Source organism: Lathamus discolor, chromosome 20, assembly GCF_037157495.1.
Source record: "Lathamus discolor isolate bLatDis1 chromosome 20, bLatDis1.hap1, whole genome shotgun sequence".
In the NCBI taxonomy this organism is placed as follows: Eukaryota; Metazoa; Chordata; class Aves; order Psittaciformes; family Psittacidae; genus Lathamus; species Lathamus discolor.
This window is the reverse complement of record NC_088903.1, coordinates 4,792,189-4,811,076: the sequence shown is the minus strand read 5'-3', so window position 1 is coordinate 4,811,076 and position 18,888 is coordinate 4,792,189. Positions and strand designations below refer to the sequence as shown.

Genomic DNA, 18,888 nt, shown 5'->3' with positions numbered 1-18,888 from the left:
TCCCTGCCTCCACCACAGGCACAGGGCACAGTGTGCCCATGGGAGCCTGCGTGACACCCCCAGACACCCCATCCAACATGGGTGTCCTACAGCGTGGTACCCCTGGGTCAGACAGACAGCAAACCACCCCCGAGGGCAACGGGGACTGTCAGTGTTAGGGACAATGGGGTCAAATCCCGCTGGACATGGACCTGCGCCTGCAGCACAGGGAACTTAGGGAAGGAGAGGAGCTGAATCCCACAGGAGGAGCTGGCCCCCCGCATTGAACCAAGTGATGCTCGAGGCTGCTGCAGTGGCTTTACTGCAGATTGAAAGCAGTGAGAAGAGACCCCTCTCACCCACCAAACAGAGGTGCAGAAGCCATCCCCCCCCCAGGTAAAACCAGAGAGACCCCATAACAACACCCGGACACACCACGCACGGCACCAGACCCCGACAGCAGAGCAGCCCCTGCCCACTGCAGGGTGAAGGCACCGATCAGAAGGTACAACACAAGCTAAAGGGCTCAGGTCTGCCCCAAAAGCAGATGTTAAAGGACTCTTTGGGTTTAGATCGCTCAGAGGGCAAAGGGAATGCAGGTACCTGGTGACACTCTGGAAAGACCGGGAATTCGCTGTTTGGTTTTGGATCCCTGCTTGTCATTTATTCTGACACGGCAAAAAAAAAAGTCCTTTTAGAGATCTTTGCACTTTCAGCACTAGGAAAATTCAGATAGACTGTTTTAATATAGATATTTATATATATTTCTGTATATATATACACACATACACATATATACACAAGGATGCATTTCGAAGTTACTATTTCCTCCGTGATTACAAGATCATTCTCTACATCTCCTGCTCTTGAAATGATCATGACTTGATGCCACTGCTAAAAATACTTTGTGCTGTGCGCGAGGAATGCCAACACGCACCGCCAGGCATTCCAGCCTGGAACGCTGCTCTTGCCTTTTCTGCATCATTCTCCAGGCTCCAAACCAACAAAAATCAGACAGTTTCGCAGAGGATTAAGTCTAAGCTGCCGGGTGTCATTGTGCAAAGGCAACGTGACATTTGAGCTCAAGAGAAGGCTTGCCTCCATCTCCCGAAACGAAAAGGATGACAAATCCTCACGAACCTCAGCAGTTTGGGGTTTCAGGTGGTTCCAAGACTTCAAACTCGGTGTTTAGGGGATGAGGGAGATGTGGGACCGGCAGCAAGGATCCCGTTTCCTCTTGCCAGCACGGAGCAGGTCCCCATCCAGCGACGGGGAAGGGCAGCACCGAGGCGGTGCCCGCAGGACCCGGCTCCCCTCACTTCACCTGCGCCACGATGAAGCCGGGCTCCCTCGTGCTCTCGTAGTACTCAATGGCCAAAGCGAAGTCGAACTCGCTGCTGGCCGGCCCGTCGATGGCGATCTTCATGAGGTCCGAGAGCCCCTCGTCCCTCCCGCGCCGCGGCCGCCCGCGCTGCAGCAGCTCCCGGCCCCGGTTGATCTTCTCGGCCAGGACGGAGCCCAGCGGCAGGGCCAGGGCGATGGCTGCGAGCACGGCAAAGTCCGGGAAGAGCTCGTGCATCTCGGAGCTGCTGTAGACCAGCTTGACACAGAGGTCCTTGAAGGAGAGCTGGCTGAGGCTGAAGACGATCCGCTTGAAGAGGGGGAAGTCGCTCAAGGCTCTTTCGCTCACCACCACCCGGGAGTAAGCCTGCAGGAGGAAGTTGAGTTCGCTGACCCCATAGGTGCCAATGTCCTCCAAAGACTGGGGGTAGCACTTGGGGTTGAAGATGGCCGAGAAGGAGCTGATGGCCTCCAGGACGCTGCTGGGGAACCGGTCGAGCAGGTTGCCCCGGACGCTCTCCAGGTAGCTCTCCTTCAGGCGCTCAAAGTGCTTCAGATGCGCCTTGGAGCAGTTGGCCAGCTCAACACCCTTGTAGTACAGGCGGCTCTCACCCTCCCGGTCATCCCGTGGATGCTCATTCATCTCGTTGAGGAACTCCTGCAGGTTCTGGCCGCTGGTGCTCTTCTGGGCTTGCAGGGTGGTGGCCGTGGTGGAGACGATGGGCTTCAGGATGGAGAGGTCGAAGTCCTCGATCTGGAAGAAGTGCCCGAGTTTCTGGAAGATGGGGAGGACATCCAGGAGGATCTTGGTGAAGGCCACAAACTGGAACTTCTTGAGCTCTTCGCAGAGACCGTGGGCCACGGGGGACCTCTCCGCCTCGCTCTCCAGCAGCAGCACCAGCGTGGGCCATGAGGAGTCGATGGCTTCCACAGCTGGGAATATAGAAGTCCAGTGGATGGCTCTGGGGCTCCCGAGGTCTATCTCGCAGAGGTCCAGGACGCTCCGCAGCTCCTGCAGACCATTGCCTTCCCCCCTGAAGCTGGAGTAGAGCCTGTACACAGCGTCCACAGTGGTCTCGTACTTCTGGAGGTACTCGATGCTGCCGATGCTGTCGGCCGGCAGCAGGGAGCTCCCATGGGACAAGCAGTGCATCTCCATGAGGAGCGGGCAGAGGGAGGTGAGCGCGGTGCCTGCCCCGCTCAGCCGCTCGGCCACCAGCGAGGCGCTGTCGGCGCGGAGCCACGTCAGCTTCATGGTGGGGATGCCGAAGGAGCGCATCACCTCGGCCACCTTGCCCGCCACCGGGGAGGCCCCCCCGGCGGGCAGCTCGAAGCTGCCCAGGAAGGTGGCGGAGGTCTGCCCGCTGCAGGGGGACACGGTGGTGGTGAACACGGCGAGGCTGCGCTGCTCCAGGACGTCCACTGTCTCGTCCACCACCAGCCCCACGAACGGCGAGGCTTTGATCCGGTGCCTGTCCTCGTTGTGCAGGACTTTGGCGATGGCTGCCTGAGCCCGTTAAGAGATGCACAGGGACCGAGGGAAAGAGAAACACAAATGAGCCTGAGCAGCCTGCAGGAGATGCGCGGCACCCGAGCTCCTGCCCTCAATGGCTCCCAAAGTGGCCCCATGGCTCCAGCAGCACCGAGCACCCCATGGGCAGCACCGACGCTGACAACCGCCACCTCCATCCAAACTTCAGCGGTTACGTTCGTGCTCTACAAGCCCGGCACGGGTGGGAGCAGCAGGAAAACTCTGCAGCAGCTTTTCCTTCCCTCCTCAGTTTTCCCCATTGCAGGCAAACAGCCCAGTTTGAAGGGGAAACTGCCTCGGTGTGTGTGAACGCTGTGAGTAGCACTTCAGGCTGAGAAATCTAATTAGTGGGGTTGGTCTATCCGCAGCAAAAAACGTCTCTTTAGAGACCTAAAAGGGCTGGAAAATGGCCAAGACTCCCTAAAAAATTAATTTGATTTGAACAGGCATGAACCATTTGTGAAATTAAGAAAATCCTTTCTGAACTCTCCAGCTCCTTGATCTTTCTGATCACTCGGTTTAGGGCAAAAGAGGAAAAACCCACAGTGCTCGTGTGCTAATTGAGCTCCTGAGCCTTCATCCTTCAAGCAGCCTGGCAGGCTCCGAGAGGAAAGGATGCTCCTGGACTCCCTGAGACAGACCCGTGACCATGAGGCTCAAGCTCCTTCAATAGAGCCCATCACCTTCTGGTTTGCAGATCAGGGGATGATGCTGAGAAAGTGCCACCTTGATGTTTAATGAGGGGGAGCTTTCAGTCTCTGCTGGAACTCCTGGAGAAGAGCAGCATCTCCCAGCTCCCCCATAGGACTACAGCACAACCCGGAACAGCCTGGTTTGTGGTCCCAAGCTTATCACGGATGTGCCCTGGTGCCATGGGGCACATTTACCTGTGCAAGGACCAGGATGGAGATCTGCCCATCAGCAAACACAGTCAACCCTGTCGTGCCTGTGAGCCAGAGACCCCAGCTCCTGCCTGGCCTCCTGCCACTGCTCCCACTTCCATCCCTCCTGGGCCCTCATCTCCAGGAGGATCCAGTGACCCCACTGCAAAGTCAGGGCACCCAACCCATGCTGCTGAGTGCGGTGGGTGCAGGCAGCCATGCAGCTCTGTCTGGCCTGAAGCAGCATGAAATATACAATCATAGAATCATAGGGATGGAGTATTGACCACTTCTCTGGGTATCCTGCGCCAGCACCTTGATACCCTCGCAGGGAAGAACTCCTTCCTTACATCTAACCTGAATCCCCCCTGTTTCAGTGTGAACCCATCAGCCTTTGTCCTGTCACTGCAGTCCCTGATGAAGAGCCCCTCTCTGCATCCTTGCAGCCGCCATGGGTGCGGAGCCCCGGCCATACACACCTGCATGTCCCTGGCGCTGCCGGGGTGGTAGAACTGGCTGTGCTCAGAGGCCAGCAGCGCCTGGCACAGGTTGAACTTCTGCAGGTCGAGCAGGGAGGAGCACTTCTCCCGCGGGACGTCCTCCTTCGCCATCCAGTAGACGGTGGCGAGCAGGGCCACCTTCGCCGGGTTCACCTCCGCCTTGAGGACCGGGCGCAGCTCCGGGGGCACGCGGCTCTCGAAAGCCGACTGCTCCCGGTTGACGGCCAGCGCCTGGCGGTGCGCGCCCGACGTGACGTGCCGCAGCAGCGCGTGGCGCTGGAAGTTGTCCGTGCCCACGGTAAAGGCGTTCTCGGCTTTACCGTGCTTGTTCTTCACCAGCGCCTGCCGGCACTCTAGGCAAAACATGAGTTTCCGCTCATAGTCAAACTCCAGCCAGGTAAATTCCTCCTTCCAGTGCTCATTGAAATAGCGCTTACACTTTTTATTGGAATTGGAAGTTTCCCCAGCTGGCTTTTTCCCTGGAGGCACCATATTGCTGGGGCTGGGAAATCAAACGCTACAGATGAACTGAACCGTGCCTTGGAGGAGCAGCCTCTACATTTAATTTTAGTAAGAAGGTCTATTACAACTCTCCTGGTCCGACTGGAGACGAAAGAGACACAAGGGAAAGGGATTAGGGCCCTGCAAACCTCAGCCTGCGCTCATCGTTTATTCCTGGCTGCTCACGCAGTGGCAGGGCCCCACCGGCAGCCTCAGTGGTGCCACTGGGAGCTCGCGGTGGCAGTGGTGGCACTGGCACCTCGCACGCTCTTCATGACCACAGGGACACCCAACCACGCTCCCCATCACACCAGACCTCTGCGCTGCAGCTGATGCTGGGAAGGTTCGAAGCTGGCTTTGGACCAAACACCTCAAAACAAGCCCCACGAAGAGCAGCACCCACCGCTGACAGCGAGTGCCAGAGCCCTGGAGCTGCATGAGGGTGACCTGGAGGCCGGCAGAAACATGGGTGCTCATGGGTGCTCCCATTCCTCCCTTGCTTGTCGCTACCCCATAAATTGCCCAAGTCACATCTGGTGGCAGCAGGGCCACGCTCTGCACAATCAGTGCCCTGGACCGGCTCCAGCCAGGGCTCCAAACACCTCCTGGAGCCCAGAGGCTGAAAGCACTCACGCATCGAAAGCAGGTAGCTGGAGTATTTAAGTACCACTTAAATCCCTCCCTATACTCAAGCCCCACTCAGTCCAGTCCTTGCATTCCTCCATGAACTGGATTGAAAACCAACACTGAACCTTGATAAAAGTGGTGGGAAGAGGAAGAAGAGGAACCCAGCAGAGGGTGGGGAAGGGGGAGAACCAAGCAGAGAGGAAAAAGGAGGCAAACGAGGCCATGCAGCAGCAGCACAGGGCAGAGCAGGGCTGGGAAGCCCAGGAGGAACTTGGGGTTTGTCTCAAGAATAAGCCCCAAGAGCCAGAGCTGCTCCCACAGCCCCTTGGGAAGGGGAACCCCTCCTGACTGAGGAGTCAGAGCTGCCAGCACCCATCCCCATGGAGCAGGGGCTCCCCTCGGGCTGCCCTGGGCACCCAGTCGGGCTTTGCTAAGCCAAAACTCAGCTCTAACCACAGTCAGCAGCAAAAGCTTCTGAGGAAGCAGAGAGAACCCCCAGGACTCGGTCCTGAGGGGGGTTTCTTTCCTGCCACAGGGAGCACAGGACTCCCAAGGCTCACAACAGGCACACGGGTTCCCTCTGCATCGCTCCTGGTCTATTTACCATGGGTTCGTTTGCTTCCCACACCTCGGCACGGTGCAGCCAGAAGCACGCAGGGAACCATTCCCGCAGCTCCCAACAAAGCTGCCTCCACCTCCTCGTCCATCCCAGAGCTGCCGAGGACCGGCCGGAGCAGCGTGTCCTCGGGAGCACGTTAATTGGGATCTGCAATGGGCTGGCCAACGAGAGCCAAAGCCCAGCCCTGTCCTGCTGAATGCTTCCCCTGCACTTGCCAGCACCCATCAGACATTCCGCAGGGACACGGGCTCTGCAGGGCTGCGATTGCAGCAGTGCCAGAGCTTTGGGGCTCAGCGCCGAGCAGGAGCGAGCTGCAGGCACAGCCTCACTCATGGGTCGTGCGCCCAACCTGCCCCAGACCCACTACTCCCATCCCTGCACAGGGCAGGCGTTGAGCTCAGGGTCCCCTTGCATGGCCCCGAGGGGGGGGGCTGATTCTTCCATTCCCTCCCTGTCACAGACCCCATTCACTCCCAAACCTGTCCCTACCTACCCCAGCACTGGCTCCAGCAAAACCTCGGGAAGGAAAAACCCCAAACAGCACTGAGGGTCTGTGAGGAGAGCTGGGGATGGAGCATCCCTGCCCACAGCACCCACCGCGCACCGGCACCAGCGCTGGCTCCTTCACTGCACCGTGCACATCGCTCCCGGGCTGCTGCTGGCCATGGGGAGAAGCAGCAGCGCAGGAGTCGGGGGGGGGACACACACCAGGTACCCCCCATCCCGCTGGTCCCCCCCCCGCGGGGCACAGCACCGTCTGCGGGGAAGTTCGGGCAGGATCAGGATCCACTTGCAGGAGGACGAGCCCTCATCAGCCCTCACCTAATGCGCGACCCCAGCACCCAGCCCCGCGCACCCAGCCCTCCCCCTGCATACGTACCATGTAAAGGCTGCCATAAGCTTTGGGGTGAGGGGGGCTCGCAAACTTCCCAGGTTTGGGGTTCTTAAATAGGAAAAACCAAAATGAAACCTAAGTTACAAAGCCCGGCCCCGACCCAACAGCGCAAAGCCAACGGGGCAGTAACGCATCCGAGCGGCATCCGCAGGCGCGGAGCAGCCGCGCGTTCCGGCTGCGGAACAAAGCCTCGGCGGCCGCCGCTGCGCTCACGGGCGCACGGGAGCTGCCATCTTGCTGCGGGGACTCTCTGGCTCCGCCGATGCTCCCGGCAGCCCACGGCGGCAGTGGCCACTAGCGGTGGCCGGGGACGGGGAAGGCCGCGCGGCGTGGACGGGGCTTGGCAACGGGGATGCGCTGGATGCTGGGGCCGGGTGACCTGGGGAGGATGCGCCCTGTGCGTGCCCCGCTGCTGGGACCTCATCCCTTGGGATCCAAGGAGGGTAAAGGCGATGGGACCCCCCGCACACGCAGCGGGATGAGCTGCAATAGCGTTTGCATCAGCCGGGATGGGTGTCCCAGGGGTTGGGCAGAGCCAGGACCAGAAAAGCAGGTCCCAGCCCTGGCCACCGGTGATGGGCTTTGGCAACATCCACGTTCGAGCCCCTGGGGACCACCACAGTGGGACACGGACCCAGCTCCTGCTCAAACCCCATTTAACAGCGCTGCTGGTCCAGAGCTGTGAGCCTGGCACCCACCCCTCACACTGGGGCTCCCCACTGAGCATTGCGGCTCCTCTCGTCCCAAACAAAACTCCTTTTAGCACTAAACCCAGTGAAATTTAGAGCCCCTCAACTGCGCCACCTCTGCTTCCCCAAGCACGGCTCCTGAGCACACCAGAATCCCGCAGGATGGGGACACCCCCCCTGCTCCCCAGCCTGGACACGGTGGGGGATGCTCCCGCTGCAGAGCTGCGGCCCCACGGTAAGAACCCGGATTAGGGGCTCCATTGTACCTGGCTCAGGCTGGCTCCGCACCAGGGAGGGGATGGGCCCCCCAAGTGAATTCTTCTGTTTAGGCTCCCCAGCATGTCCCGAGGCTCTTCCTGCGCTCAGGACATTCCTGCCCTGCACCTCAGCCCAGGGTTAATCTATCAGGAGCTGGGTGAAACCAGAGACGGGGCTCCCAGGGCTGAAAATATGCACTATTTATTCTTGTGCTAATGCAGGCAAGAAAAGGGGACTTAGGCTTTTTAATGAGTTTTCAGGCTGGAGGCTGCCTCACCCCCTCTTTCCCAGCTTCCGGAGCAGGATTGCCGGGGGAGGCACCCAAACCCAGAGCAGAGGGATGGGGAGCACCAAGGACCCCCATCCAAGTCCTGGAAAACAGCAGGGTTTGGCAAAAGCGCTCCCTGCCCACCTTCCCCTCCGCTTTCACCGCACCAGGTACAAGTGCAGACACTTGTTATCAGGAGCCAAAGGGAGCCAGGCAGGGAAACAAAAGAGGCAACAGGGACCAGGCAGGAACCAAAAACCCCACCGGGTGAATCAACCACAGCAGCACCCAGCTCCTCACCCAGCACGGCCACAGCTCCAGGGACCCTGCCCTGGGGCTCCCAACGTCCACCTCTCTGCTGGGAGCCTCCAGCTCTAACAGGGATGTGGGGCAGCGCTTGCAGGACGCCCCTGCCGAGCACCCCTGCCCTCACATCCCCGCAGGATGCCGGCCGTCATTCCCAAAGGAACCGACACGGGCACGCTGCTCTTGGCCCCCGTGCTGCAGCAGAGCCTGGGCTGGCTCCGTCGGGGCTATTTTCCCTTCGGTGACAGGCGGGCGGGCAGGTGCCCGGCAGCACGAGCGCATTCATCATCAGCGCGGCTGCTGCCATGAGCCACACTTTCCATTTGAACCAAACCCGGGCACGGAGCATCCAACGGCGCTGCCAAAGGGATGGATCCTGGCACCCCCCCCCCCCACAGTGCTCCAGCCCCACGGCCGCGTTCCCGAGGGTTTGTCCCCAGCCACGTTATCCCAAGGGTATTAAATCCCCGAATCCAAACACACTCATGGGGTTTTGGTTGCCTTCTCCGCTTTGAGCCATCTCAGCCTCCGGGGGATGACGGAGCTTTTCCAGCAGGGAAGAGCAGTTCCTGGTGCTCTGGAGCTGCAAACCCCAGCGAGCCCCATCCCTTCACAGCACCCAGCTCCAGCGGCCACCCTCCTGCCACCCATCACACAGGGTGAGCTCTGTGCAGGGGCTCTGGTCTGGGGGGGGGCAGCGGAGCAGGGACCATGGGGTGTTGCTGAAGACGGAGCCCCCCGTCACTACCAGCTTGCAGGACGCTGCCTCCCTCCTCCCTCCCCTTGTCACAACCTTCTGCTGCGTGACTCGAGCTGGCAGGGATCAGCCCTGAAACCAACTCAAACGACATCTGCAAACTCCGGGGCATGGCCACAGACAGGGCGCCTTGGCCAGGCGGGGGGGGGGGGGGGGGGGCAGTGCTCATTTTGCCCCCCCCTGCCACCCCGGCTCCGGGCTGATGCTCTTCCGAGCAGAGACAGCGGCGGTGTTCCCCCCACAAGGCAGCAAAGCCTTTTTGTCAAGGAGCAAGAGCAGAAGATAAGGAGATTTCCCTCCCTCCCAATTGATCCTGGTCCTCAAAAGGCACCTCAGCTGCACCCAGTACCCCAGGAGCTGCCCCAAGCCATAACCCTACACAACCGATGCACTAAACCATGTCTAAGGGGCAAAAATGGATGCAGGTCTTACCCTAACGAGCCCCTTTTCCTCCCCCATGTCCACAAGCATCCAGTCCACCTCTCCTTGGATCATAATTCCCAGATCTTCCCATCTGAAAAATCAGCATTTAGCAAGGAGCAGCCGTCCAGCCCCAACCCTTCAGCATCCCCTGCATCCTGCTGGGACCAGTATCAAGGAGCCTGATAGGGAGCTGGGCTCATCCTAACCTAGGACAGGAGCAGGAAGGAGGCAGCGAGTATTGAACCAATTCGGGCTCTGCTCCCCCAAAACGCTGCCCTCCCACCATCACCACCTCCTCTGGGGTGGTGGGGGACAGGGCAGGGTGCTCCTGAAGGATGGGAAGCTCAGGGGGGAGACCGGAGCCCCGGATAGTTCAGTCTTTATCCAGGGCATCGTTTAAATCAGAACAGTTACGGGCGAGTCCACTTCATTCTGGCCAGGGAATGAGCGACAGAAATGAAAAGGGAAAAACCCGATAACTCCAATTGATGCTTTCTCACCATTCCAGTGAAATTACCAATTGGGAACAAAGGAAGGGGCGCCTGTCTCTGCCAGCCTCTGGAAGCCAACACTGTAAGCAGTGAAAATGAATGATTTCTGTTATTGAAGCACCTGAAGCTCAGGGGGGTACAAAGGGAAACATCCCCCTTGCAGGGGTCCCACTGGCTCTGACTTCAGGGCTGTAAGTCCTGGGGCTCTAAGGGGCCTTTCAAACCCCAATCCATTTACAGGCTCAGCCCAAAGGCTCTCCCAAGGGCAAAGCCCCTTTGCCTCCCCCTGCTCCCTGCTCCCAGCAGTGTTTTCTGGGAGCTCAGCATCCATCACGTTTGTGCTGACAGCTCAGATGTGCACAGACCCCCCTGCCCTGGCCCAGGCTGGTCCTGCCAGGGTCGGACGATGGCAACACATCTGTCATTATATTTTAATTAGGTTTTTCTTTCCTACCGCTGGTATTTCATTGTCATTTCCGCCACTCCCACCCAGGCCATGCCAACAGCATCACTTCGGAGCGGAGGGGGCACCGCAGCCCACTCCTGCACCCATGTGCTGCGTGCCCAGCCCCTGCGGTCATCGGGGCTCTGGGACATGAGACGGGTGCTGGAAGGGACCCCCAAAGCCCCGGTGCCAGCAGCAGAAGCTTCAGCCAAGTCCGGGTTTGTTTAAAGCCCCGTTCGCCGCTCGTTACTCCAGGTGAGGTATCATTACAAACCACCTAAAAAGTAAATGGTGGATGATACCCTCGGCCAGTGCTGTGACATTTTCTAACCCACATCATACTGGAGGTCAAGATTAGATGACAGCTTGGTCTAAAAATACTCCGAAGGGGAGGCTGAGGCTGTCGGAGTAGCTCAGAGCCCCCGCTGGGCGAGCTCAGGGTTGAAACCAGGAGACTGATGCTCTCCCCAGGCTATTCCTTGGTGCGAGCCCCTGGCGATAAAACCAGTGCTGCACGTACATGGAAACCCACCCAGAGCAACCCCAGTCCCACCACGCGATGGAGAAGACCCAAACCAAACCCAGTCTGAGTGGGGACAGGCTCCCTTCCCCATTCATCCCACAGCGGCGGAGAGGACACGGAGCCTCGTTAAGCAGCCAGTTAACAGGAGCAAACCCAGAGCAGCGCCAGGGTCCAGGCACGGTCCCAGCACCGAGCGGAGCCGCGGGGCTCCGGGTTCCTACTCGGGTCTTAAGGGGTGTTTAAATCACAGAGGGGAGAGGACGCGGAGCACTCACAGGGAGCAGCCACAGCACAAACACCTTCCAAGCACCGCGTTTCTCTACCCAGGGCTGCGGCACAGAGATCACCAGCGAGAGCCCGGTTCAGAATTGAAGCTTTAGCGGCTTTGCAACATTTCAGACGTATTTGAGACCACAAAGCTAAAACCAAGCTCGGGCTGGGGTTATTTTTGTTGCTGGTCTTCGGGTTCTTTGGTTTTAAACCTGCTTTGCCTGACAAGTATCCCAGATAAACATCCCGAGCAGCACCACACGCTCCAGAGGTACAGGGAAAGGCAGCTCGCAGAGGAAAGGTTGCGTTTCAAACTATTAGGACAATCCAAGTGATCCCAGGAGCCAGCCGAGGGGCAAGGCTGGAGGAAGGGCAGAGCTGGCAAAGCGTGCCAGCCCCGTACCGACAACACACCGGTGAGAGGGCTCTAGTTTTACCTCCGGTGCCTGGGAGCATGCACCACGCTCACACGTATGCGCACCCCACATGCCCATGGACATGCATGGAGAGAACCAGCACCGCTGCCCGCAGGGACCCACCACACCGAGCATAAACCCACCGAAATGCCCAGCCCTGGCTCTGGGCATGGAACGGGTCCTAGCTCAGCGCCACGCTCCTGCGGCCACAGCCCACCGAGCCCACGGCAGCGAGGCACCGACAGCACCCCCAAACCCCCCCCCCACCCCGCAACACCCGCTTCCCCCCACAGAGGCGCTGCCGGAGCCACACTCCCCCCCCCCCCCCCAAACCCATCCAAGCATTCTCATCACGGGTGCAGCAGGAACACGAGCTGGAGCTGACACCCGAACAAAGAGCAAGGGCAAGAGGAAGCCCTGCCAACCCACGACCTTTTTCTGCCTCTTTTTGCAGCCCTGGGAAAAATCAATGCGATGCAGTGATTCAAACTCAGCTTGAGCCCCGCAAGTCATCAGGATGTGCAGGCTGGAGCCGAGGAACGGGCTGCGTGTGCGCCGGGGCCGGAGGGACCATTTTGTTGATGCAAATAAAAAGAACCAGCTCTTTAAATGGGTTTTCGGGCAGGGAACAGCAACGACCCAGTTTGCTTAGGAAGAACAAAACCTCACGAGGGTGGCGAGCCCTGATGGGAGTGGGATGGGGACCCCGCAGGTGAATCACGGTTTGTGTCGGATGCTGCTCAGCCCCTCGCTCCGAGCCCGGGCTCCTCCAGCCCCACGCGTTCCTGGAGCTCTTCCCCAGCAGTAAAGAACCCACCTCAAATTTTCACTGTTAAGTCTGTGGTCAAAATTGCAGCGAGGTGGAAAGATCCCCCCCCCCCCCCATTCCCTCTTCCCCATGACCTCAGCCGAGCTACCCCGGAGATAAGAAACAACCAGATGTATTTGCTCCCTTAAAGCACAACTCGCACCGTGATTTACTGCCCTTTTCCCCAGCGCAAGTAACTCGGTGGAAGCCGCTGCTCGCAGGAGCGCTCAGACGAGCTCCGGAGCATCCCATGCCCGGGACAGGCGCAGGGCGAGCTCCGGTCCGTGTCCCCCCCCCCCCAACAACGACAAACCGCTCTCCCCCCGGCCCAGGGGGGACCCCGCTCCCCCCCCCAGCTGCTCCGCGGTGGGGGGGAAGTTGCGCTTCACCCACCTAGAAGCATTTTGGATCCGGCTGCGTCCCCTCGGCGCTGCTGCTGCTGCTGCTGCTGCCTCCCGCTCGCCCGGCTGGGTGCGGGCAGGGCGGGCAGAGCTGCGGGCAGGGCAGGACTCGCCCGCAGCCCCCGCCCAGCCGCGCACCCCCCCCCCCCCCCCCGCAATGAACAGGTTAAAGCCGCCGGGCGGTGCGAGCCCCTCACCCGCGCGTCCGGCCCCGCCTTAGCCCGAGCGCAAAAGCCGCCGGAGGTGCGGGGTGTTGAGATGGAAATGGAGGGGAGGAGAGCGGGGGGGACCGGCCCCCCCCCCCCCCCCCCCGCCCCAGACACAGAAGGGGAGCTCCGGGCTGCAGGAGGGAGCCTACAACCGAGAGCACCGGAGCCCCCCAAGGAGCTGGTTTGGGAGCCCCAAGCTGGGTCTCCCTGCTTGGGGATGGGGGGGCCGCAGCGGCGCCGACCCTTTCCGGGCGCTGCTCCCCAAAAATGCCGTCGTTGCAGGCACACGGTAGTGGGATGAGGCTGAGCCAAGCATCCCCCTGACCGGCATCACTCCAGACTGCCCGGGAAGCCCGGCACATCCCTTGCTGCTGCCATGCTTCCCCCACTCCAGTCCCCAGTGCACCCCTCAGCTTTCGGGGTTCAGGCCCAAGAGCAGCAGCGTGAGGGGAGGCTCCCAACTTGACTGCATGGCGCCCTTTGAAGAGAGAAAACCTGCCTGTGAAAGGAGGAAACAATTGTCTCCCCCTCCAAAAGGGAGACAGGGAAAACAGGCAGGGATTTCGGTGCTTCCCTTTAGTCAAACAACACAAGGAGTCCGGCAGAACCTCTCTCCTTCAGCAGAGCAAAACCAAAGCTGTAACCGTGAGATGCCAAATCACCTCCCCAGGCACTGCAGCTGGACCAGGCACTTCTGCGGTAGATTCCAGCATTTTGGTGCTCTGAAAAGCACCCAAAGCCGCTCGGCCCCACTGCACGGTGCTGTGGACCAGGGCATCCACAGGTCCTTCTCCCAGTACCCACTGGGCAGCACAAGGCATCCATTCAGGTGCTGATCTCAGGGTCCTGAGCAGCAGCCACTGGTTTAGCCCCAGCACTCACTAATCTGGGGTCAACATCTGGGCCCGTGCTGCCTGGTACTGGCCTCCCCAGGCTATTTAAACCCCATATTAATATGCCCAATGTCATCAGCAATGTGGTGTTATCACAAGTGACCATCAAGCAGAGGGGAGGTGGGGGTATCAAGATCAGGAGGAGCAGGGGGCTGACAACCACCCAGGGGCTCTTCTCCTTTTCCCTGCAACAACCACAAGCCATTGGCAAGTTTGGCATCTCTCAACTTCCAGCCCCACTTGGCAAGGACCAGCCAGACCAATACACAGCCCTGAACCCCCTCACTGCATCCTCCATCCATCCTCACTCACCCCAGCCCTGACCAGCCAGTGACAAGGGTTAGTGGTGCTCGTGGCAGTGTTGGTGTAGTGGTTGGACTTGATGATCTTAAGGGTCTTTTCCAACCCACTTGTTTCTATGACCCATTGGGGCTGGCGCTGAGTTGATCCCGGCTGAGCAGGCGCATCCCAGCTGAGAGGGGTCGAGCTGGCGTGACAGGGAAGGGTGGGAATGAGGAATGGCAGCGTGGGACTGTGGTTTATGGCGGAGCTTTGAGGCCAGCTGGAGCAGAGGCTAATTGCAGGTACTGATTACAGACCCCGGCCATTAACGCCTCCTGCCCGGCCGCAGCAGATCCCTGGAACTTCCCGGCGATGCAGCGTGGGTCCGGCCGGTGCATAACTTGCTATATTTGTATGTGGCCCCCAGCACTGGCACATGGCAGCGGCACAAACCCTCCCACCAGGCCCAGACCCCCATCACCCTCCCCACCGGGGGGCATTACCAGCCACCCCACACCCAGGCAGCAAATCCCACAACCACTTCTTCCATAACATCCTCTATTGCTGAGCATCTTCACTGCTGCAAAGGGCACCTGGGGCCGTGACAAACGGCTTCACCATCCCTCGGTGACACCGTGGGAGGCATGGAAAGAAATTCAATCAAAGCCATGGGCATCGCTGTGTCAGATGTTATACCTCCCCGCAATCACTGCTTCTCAGCACGGGTTGTTCAGGGTCCCCATGGCAGAGCAATGGAGGGAGCGGTGGTGAAAGCAGAGGTGTCTCGACACAGAGGCCTGCCCCGGCACAGCCACAGCCCCCGGCAGCCCACAGCTCATCATGAACATCCTGGGAGAGGCAAGTCCCAACCATGCAGTCGGAGGGGGAAGGTTCCTTGTGCCCGCGCTGAGCTGGGCTTGCTCAGGCAGGTCTGCTCAAGCCGTGCCTACAGCAGCAGCAGCAAAATGGGAAGAGGAGGGAAGGAGCTGGGAGGGTGCTTGGGAAGCAGAGTGGGTCTCTGACCCATCAGGCTCAGTCTAGACATGGGCTGTCCCTAACGCCACCAATTCATTGGGCTCTTTGTGAGGACAGACTTGGGGAACCACAACAGTGATTACTCTGAAGCCTACTGAGGGCAATGTTAAACTCTGCACCGGCTGAGTGTCGTGGGCTTGGTTTAACCACCAGAACCACTGAGAGATGACCAGGACAGGCTCTGCCCAACCTCAGACTCCAAAGGCTGGCAGACAAGGAGCAGAATTGGGCAATGAACACATCAGTAAATGAGGGAGACAGAGGGATCAAACCCAGCAGGAAGCTGCCCCCCCTCCCCATCCTGGCCAAGCCCTCCGGTGCCTTTCTGGCCGACTTTGTTCACCAAGGATTTAGGGTATAATTTGGGGGTGAAAGATGCCAGATAGGATCAGGACGGATACACCTGCAGGAACCGTATTGGTTTTCTTTGGCTCTGAAACTTGAGCCCATAGAAGCAGAGGCTGAGGCAAGGAGCAGCCGCCGGCAGCGCATCCCCGCCGGGCTGGGAAGGAAGGCGCTGACCTTTCCTGCTCCCGAGTTTGCTCAGGATTAAGATAACACATTTGAAGGCCTAAATCTTCCCCCCGGGGGGTTCCCGCACAAAGAGATGGGGTTTTGTGGCTCACATTCCACACACTCCCCATAATGAACAGACCCCAGCCTGCGGGCAGGTGCCCACCCCAACGGGATAAGAGCATCCCGATGTTTTAATTCATTCTTCCTGGAGGTTTTTGCTTTTATCCACCTAAAAGGATGCATTTGGCTGTGGCAACGGAGGGACATGCACCCCCCAGGAATCAGTGGTTTAACCTCAGTTTTCCCCACAAAGGGAAGGTCTGGTATCTGGTGTCATTGTGTTCCTAACATCCAAACACCTCTGCTTTCCTTCCCTGTGCCACTTTAATCTTTGCTGTTTCAGAGGAACGACATCACCCTTTCATCAGGTGCAAAGCTGCAGCTTTAAACTGTGATGGAACCTACTTCATTAAGGGCCTTTTGTGGCAGGGGGAGGTGTTAAAACACCATTTCCCCCTCGTTTTAGTAAGGATCCACCCCAAAAAAACCCGGCAGCTTAAAATGGTTTCAATGCGTGTGATCAGAATTCTGACCCTTCAGCAGCACGGCCATTGGTGCTGCCCCGGTGTCACTGCTGAGAGCAGCCGCCACGTCCCCAGGCCTGGGATGTCAAACAGGGGCTGCTCCATCCCTCAACGAAGAGCCCCAAGGACATGCAAGTGCTTGAATAAAGGAGCAGAGCCAGCACCTCCCGCGCTCATCCGCCTGCCCAGGGACACGTTTAATTACAAAGGCATCCAGGCCAGGTCTGCAAATAGGGCGGAGAAACGGGATGACCTAAAAATATTTAATTATCGGGGAAAGAGATGGAAATTACACCTGGAAATAGCTTCAGAGAGCGTCATTTTCCCATCTAGTTTCAGAGGGGCCCCTCTAGAAGAACCAGGGCAGAGGATTTCACCTGCAACCACACTTCAGCGCCCGAAGAAACCCTTTGCACAGCACCAAGACCTTCTCTCTGACACGGCAATGGCAGCATAAATGAAAGTATTCCTCCTAAATCCATGGCTGTGGAAAATACCAAAGGTGAACGGGAGCAGCGTTTGCTTTCGGAAAACAGCAACAACTCCAAGGCAAGAGAGGGGAGGGAAGCCTGATTTAAGGCGATCACGCAATGACTGCAGGTAAACGCAGCCCAGCTCCAACAGAGGGTAACTGCCTCCCATGCTCTGGAAGCAGAGGGTCAGGCTGAGGGAGCCGAGTATCCCAGCATGGACCCACCTCGGGGGCTTCTTGTCCCCTTTCTCCAATAGCCAGAACGCGGTTGTCTCCCTGTTATAGCACCACGGGGTTATAAAGAGGAGAGATCACTCTGGGAAAGACAGCATAAAGCATGACGAGGGCAGATCAGCTCTTCACAGAGAATCTTATATTGCTTACGACTTACTGTCTGGGAACATAAACCAGTTTAACCAGCCGGCCCTAAATCACAGTGACAGCTTTACACTACCCACAAACCTCTGCTCGCCCTCATCCAGCTCAGCCCAACCTCCCCCTTCCACAGCCACCCAGTTTTAAACCCTCATTCCCCCCCTTCCTCCGGGAGAGCAGCACACACATAGGATGGAGCAGTGAGCCCAAGGCACAGCAGGGCCTGGAAGTGATGAGCTGCATCCCCAGCCTCGCTGCATGGAGATAGAATCATAGAATCATAGAACAGTTGGGGTTGGAAAGGACCTCAAGATCATCCAGTTCCAACCCCCCTGCCATGGACAGGGACACCTCACACTAAACCATCCCACACAAGGCTTCATCCAACCTGGCCTTGAACACTGCCAGGGATGGAGCGCTCACAGCCTCCCTGGGCAACCCGTTCCAGTGCCTCAGCACCCTAACAGGGAAGAATTTCCTCCTTAGATCCAATCTAAACTTCCCCTGTTTCAGTTTGAACCCGTTACCCCTTGTCCTGTCACTACAGTCCCTGATGAAGAGTCCCTCCCCAGCATCCCTATAGGCCCCCTTCAGGTACTGGAAGGCTGCTATTAGGTCCCCACGCAGCCTTCTCTTCTCCAGGCTGAACAGCCCCAACTTCCTCAACCTATCTTCATACAGGAGGTGCTCCAGTCCCCTGGCCAAGTCCCCCTTTCCCAGGTCCCATCCATCCCTTCAGCCCCAGCTGTCTTTGGGATGGACATCGCACGCACAGCCTGTGTTTTACCCAGCACCTCTAACCCACGCTGATGGGAGCAGGATGCAGCGGGATGCTTCCCCTCTCCCACAGCAGAGCAGGCCAGTGGCTGCCCTTGGCACTGGGAACAGCACACTGAGGTCCTGTGCATCCTCGCCTCTCCATAGGGACATTTAAGGAGCGAAACGTTCCAGCAAGCAGGGTGCTAACAAGCAGAGCCCTGCTCACAGGCAGCTGATGCTTTTAGCATCTTTCCCCCACCCCCTTAAAATAAATCCCAGGCTTTTCCTCTTCCAAATCTGCTGAGCCCATGCTACATGGGAAACCGTGAAATATTCCATGGCCGCATGTTCCCCGTTGCTCTTAATCCACTTCTAATTAAGATCACGTGCGACGCAGCCCCGAGCTAAGTGGCCATAAAATGCTATTGTGGCAACTTGATAGCAAAGCAAATGGAAGGAAATCACAGCAAAATCCAAGATTAAGGGCGATGGGATCGCAAAATACAGCGCTTAAAGACAACACGAGGCAATTTCCTCCTGATGTGGGGAGGAAACACCGCCGCCAGCAGCATCCTCTGGGCACAGCTCAGCCTCTGCAGGCAGCGCGGAGCAGGGACCACTGCTGCTCCATATGGATCCATCCTACATCCACTGCGCAGGATTCACACACAATCCCATAGGGAACAGACCAAACCACCCCAGAGTACCCCCTGGACACTCCAGGCTGTGATTCAAGCCAATGACTTCCTCAGCCCATTCTGAGCAGCTCATCCCAGCGCATCCCTGGCATCAGTAGCTCCCCCAGCAGAGGAGACACATGGGAATACAGTGCTG

The 18,888-nt window shown here is 58.6% G+C and overlaps 2 protein-coding genes across 8 annotated transcripts in view; both read right to left on the bottom strand.

Moving 5' to 3' along the window:
* The window catches only part of ZNF385C (zinc finger protein 385C), a 66,062-nt gene that overhangs the window by 16,206 nt on the left and 30,968 nt on the right, over positions 1-18,888 (bottom strand). The gene's annotated exons all lie outside the window — the stretch shown is intronic.
* Positions 720-13,006, bottom strand: C20H17orf113 (chromosome 20 C17orf113 homolog). 4 transcript variants are annotated; one of them, XM_065699021.1, is made up of 3 exons: positions 12,922-13,006; positions 4,212-4,835; positions 720-2,827 (listed from the first exon to the last, which is right to left on the bottom strand). In XM_065699021.1, the coding sequence occupies exons 2-3, from the start codon at positions 4,722-4,724 to the stop codon at positions 1,295-1,297; spliced, it is 2,046 nt and encodes a 681-aa protein (XP_065555093.1). In that variant the 5' UTR covers positions 4,725-4,835; positions 12,922-13,006; the 3' UTR covers positions 720-1,294. The 4 variants fall into 4 exon arrangements, with proteins under 4 accessions (XP_065555093.1, XP_065555095.1, XP_065555094.1 ...); XM_065699023.1 differs by having other exon boundaries at positions 4,212-4,585; XM_065699022.1 differs by lacking the exon at positions 12,922-13,006 and adding an exon at positions 6,860-7,120.

Bases quoted from the DNA above. Each gene is read 5' to 3' on its own strand.
- C20H17orf113 (XM_065699021.1), bottom strand. From the start codon at position 4,724: ATGGTGCCTCCAGGGAAAAAGCCAGCTGGGGAAACTTCCAATTCCAAT. The intron at 2,828-4,211 runs GTGTGTATGGCC...TAACGGGCTCAG, and splicing joins GCAGCGCCAGGGACATGCAG to GCAGCCATCGCCAAAGTCCT.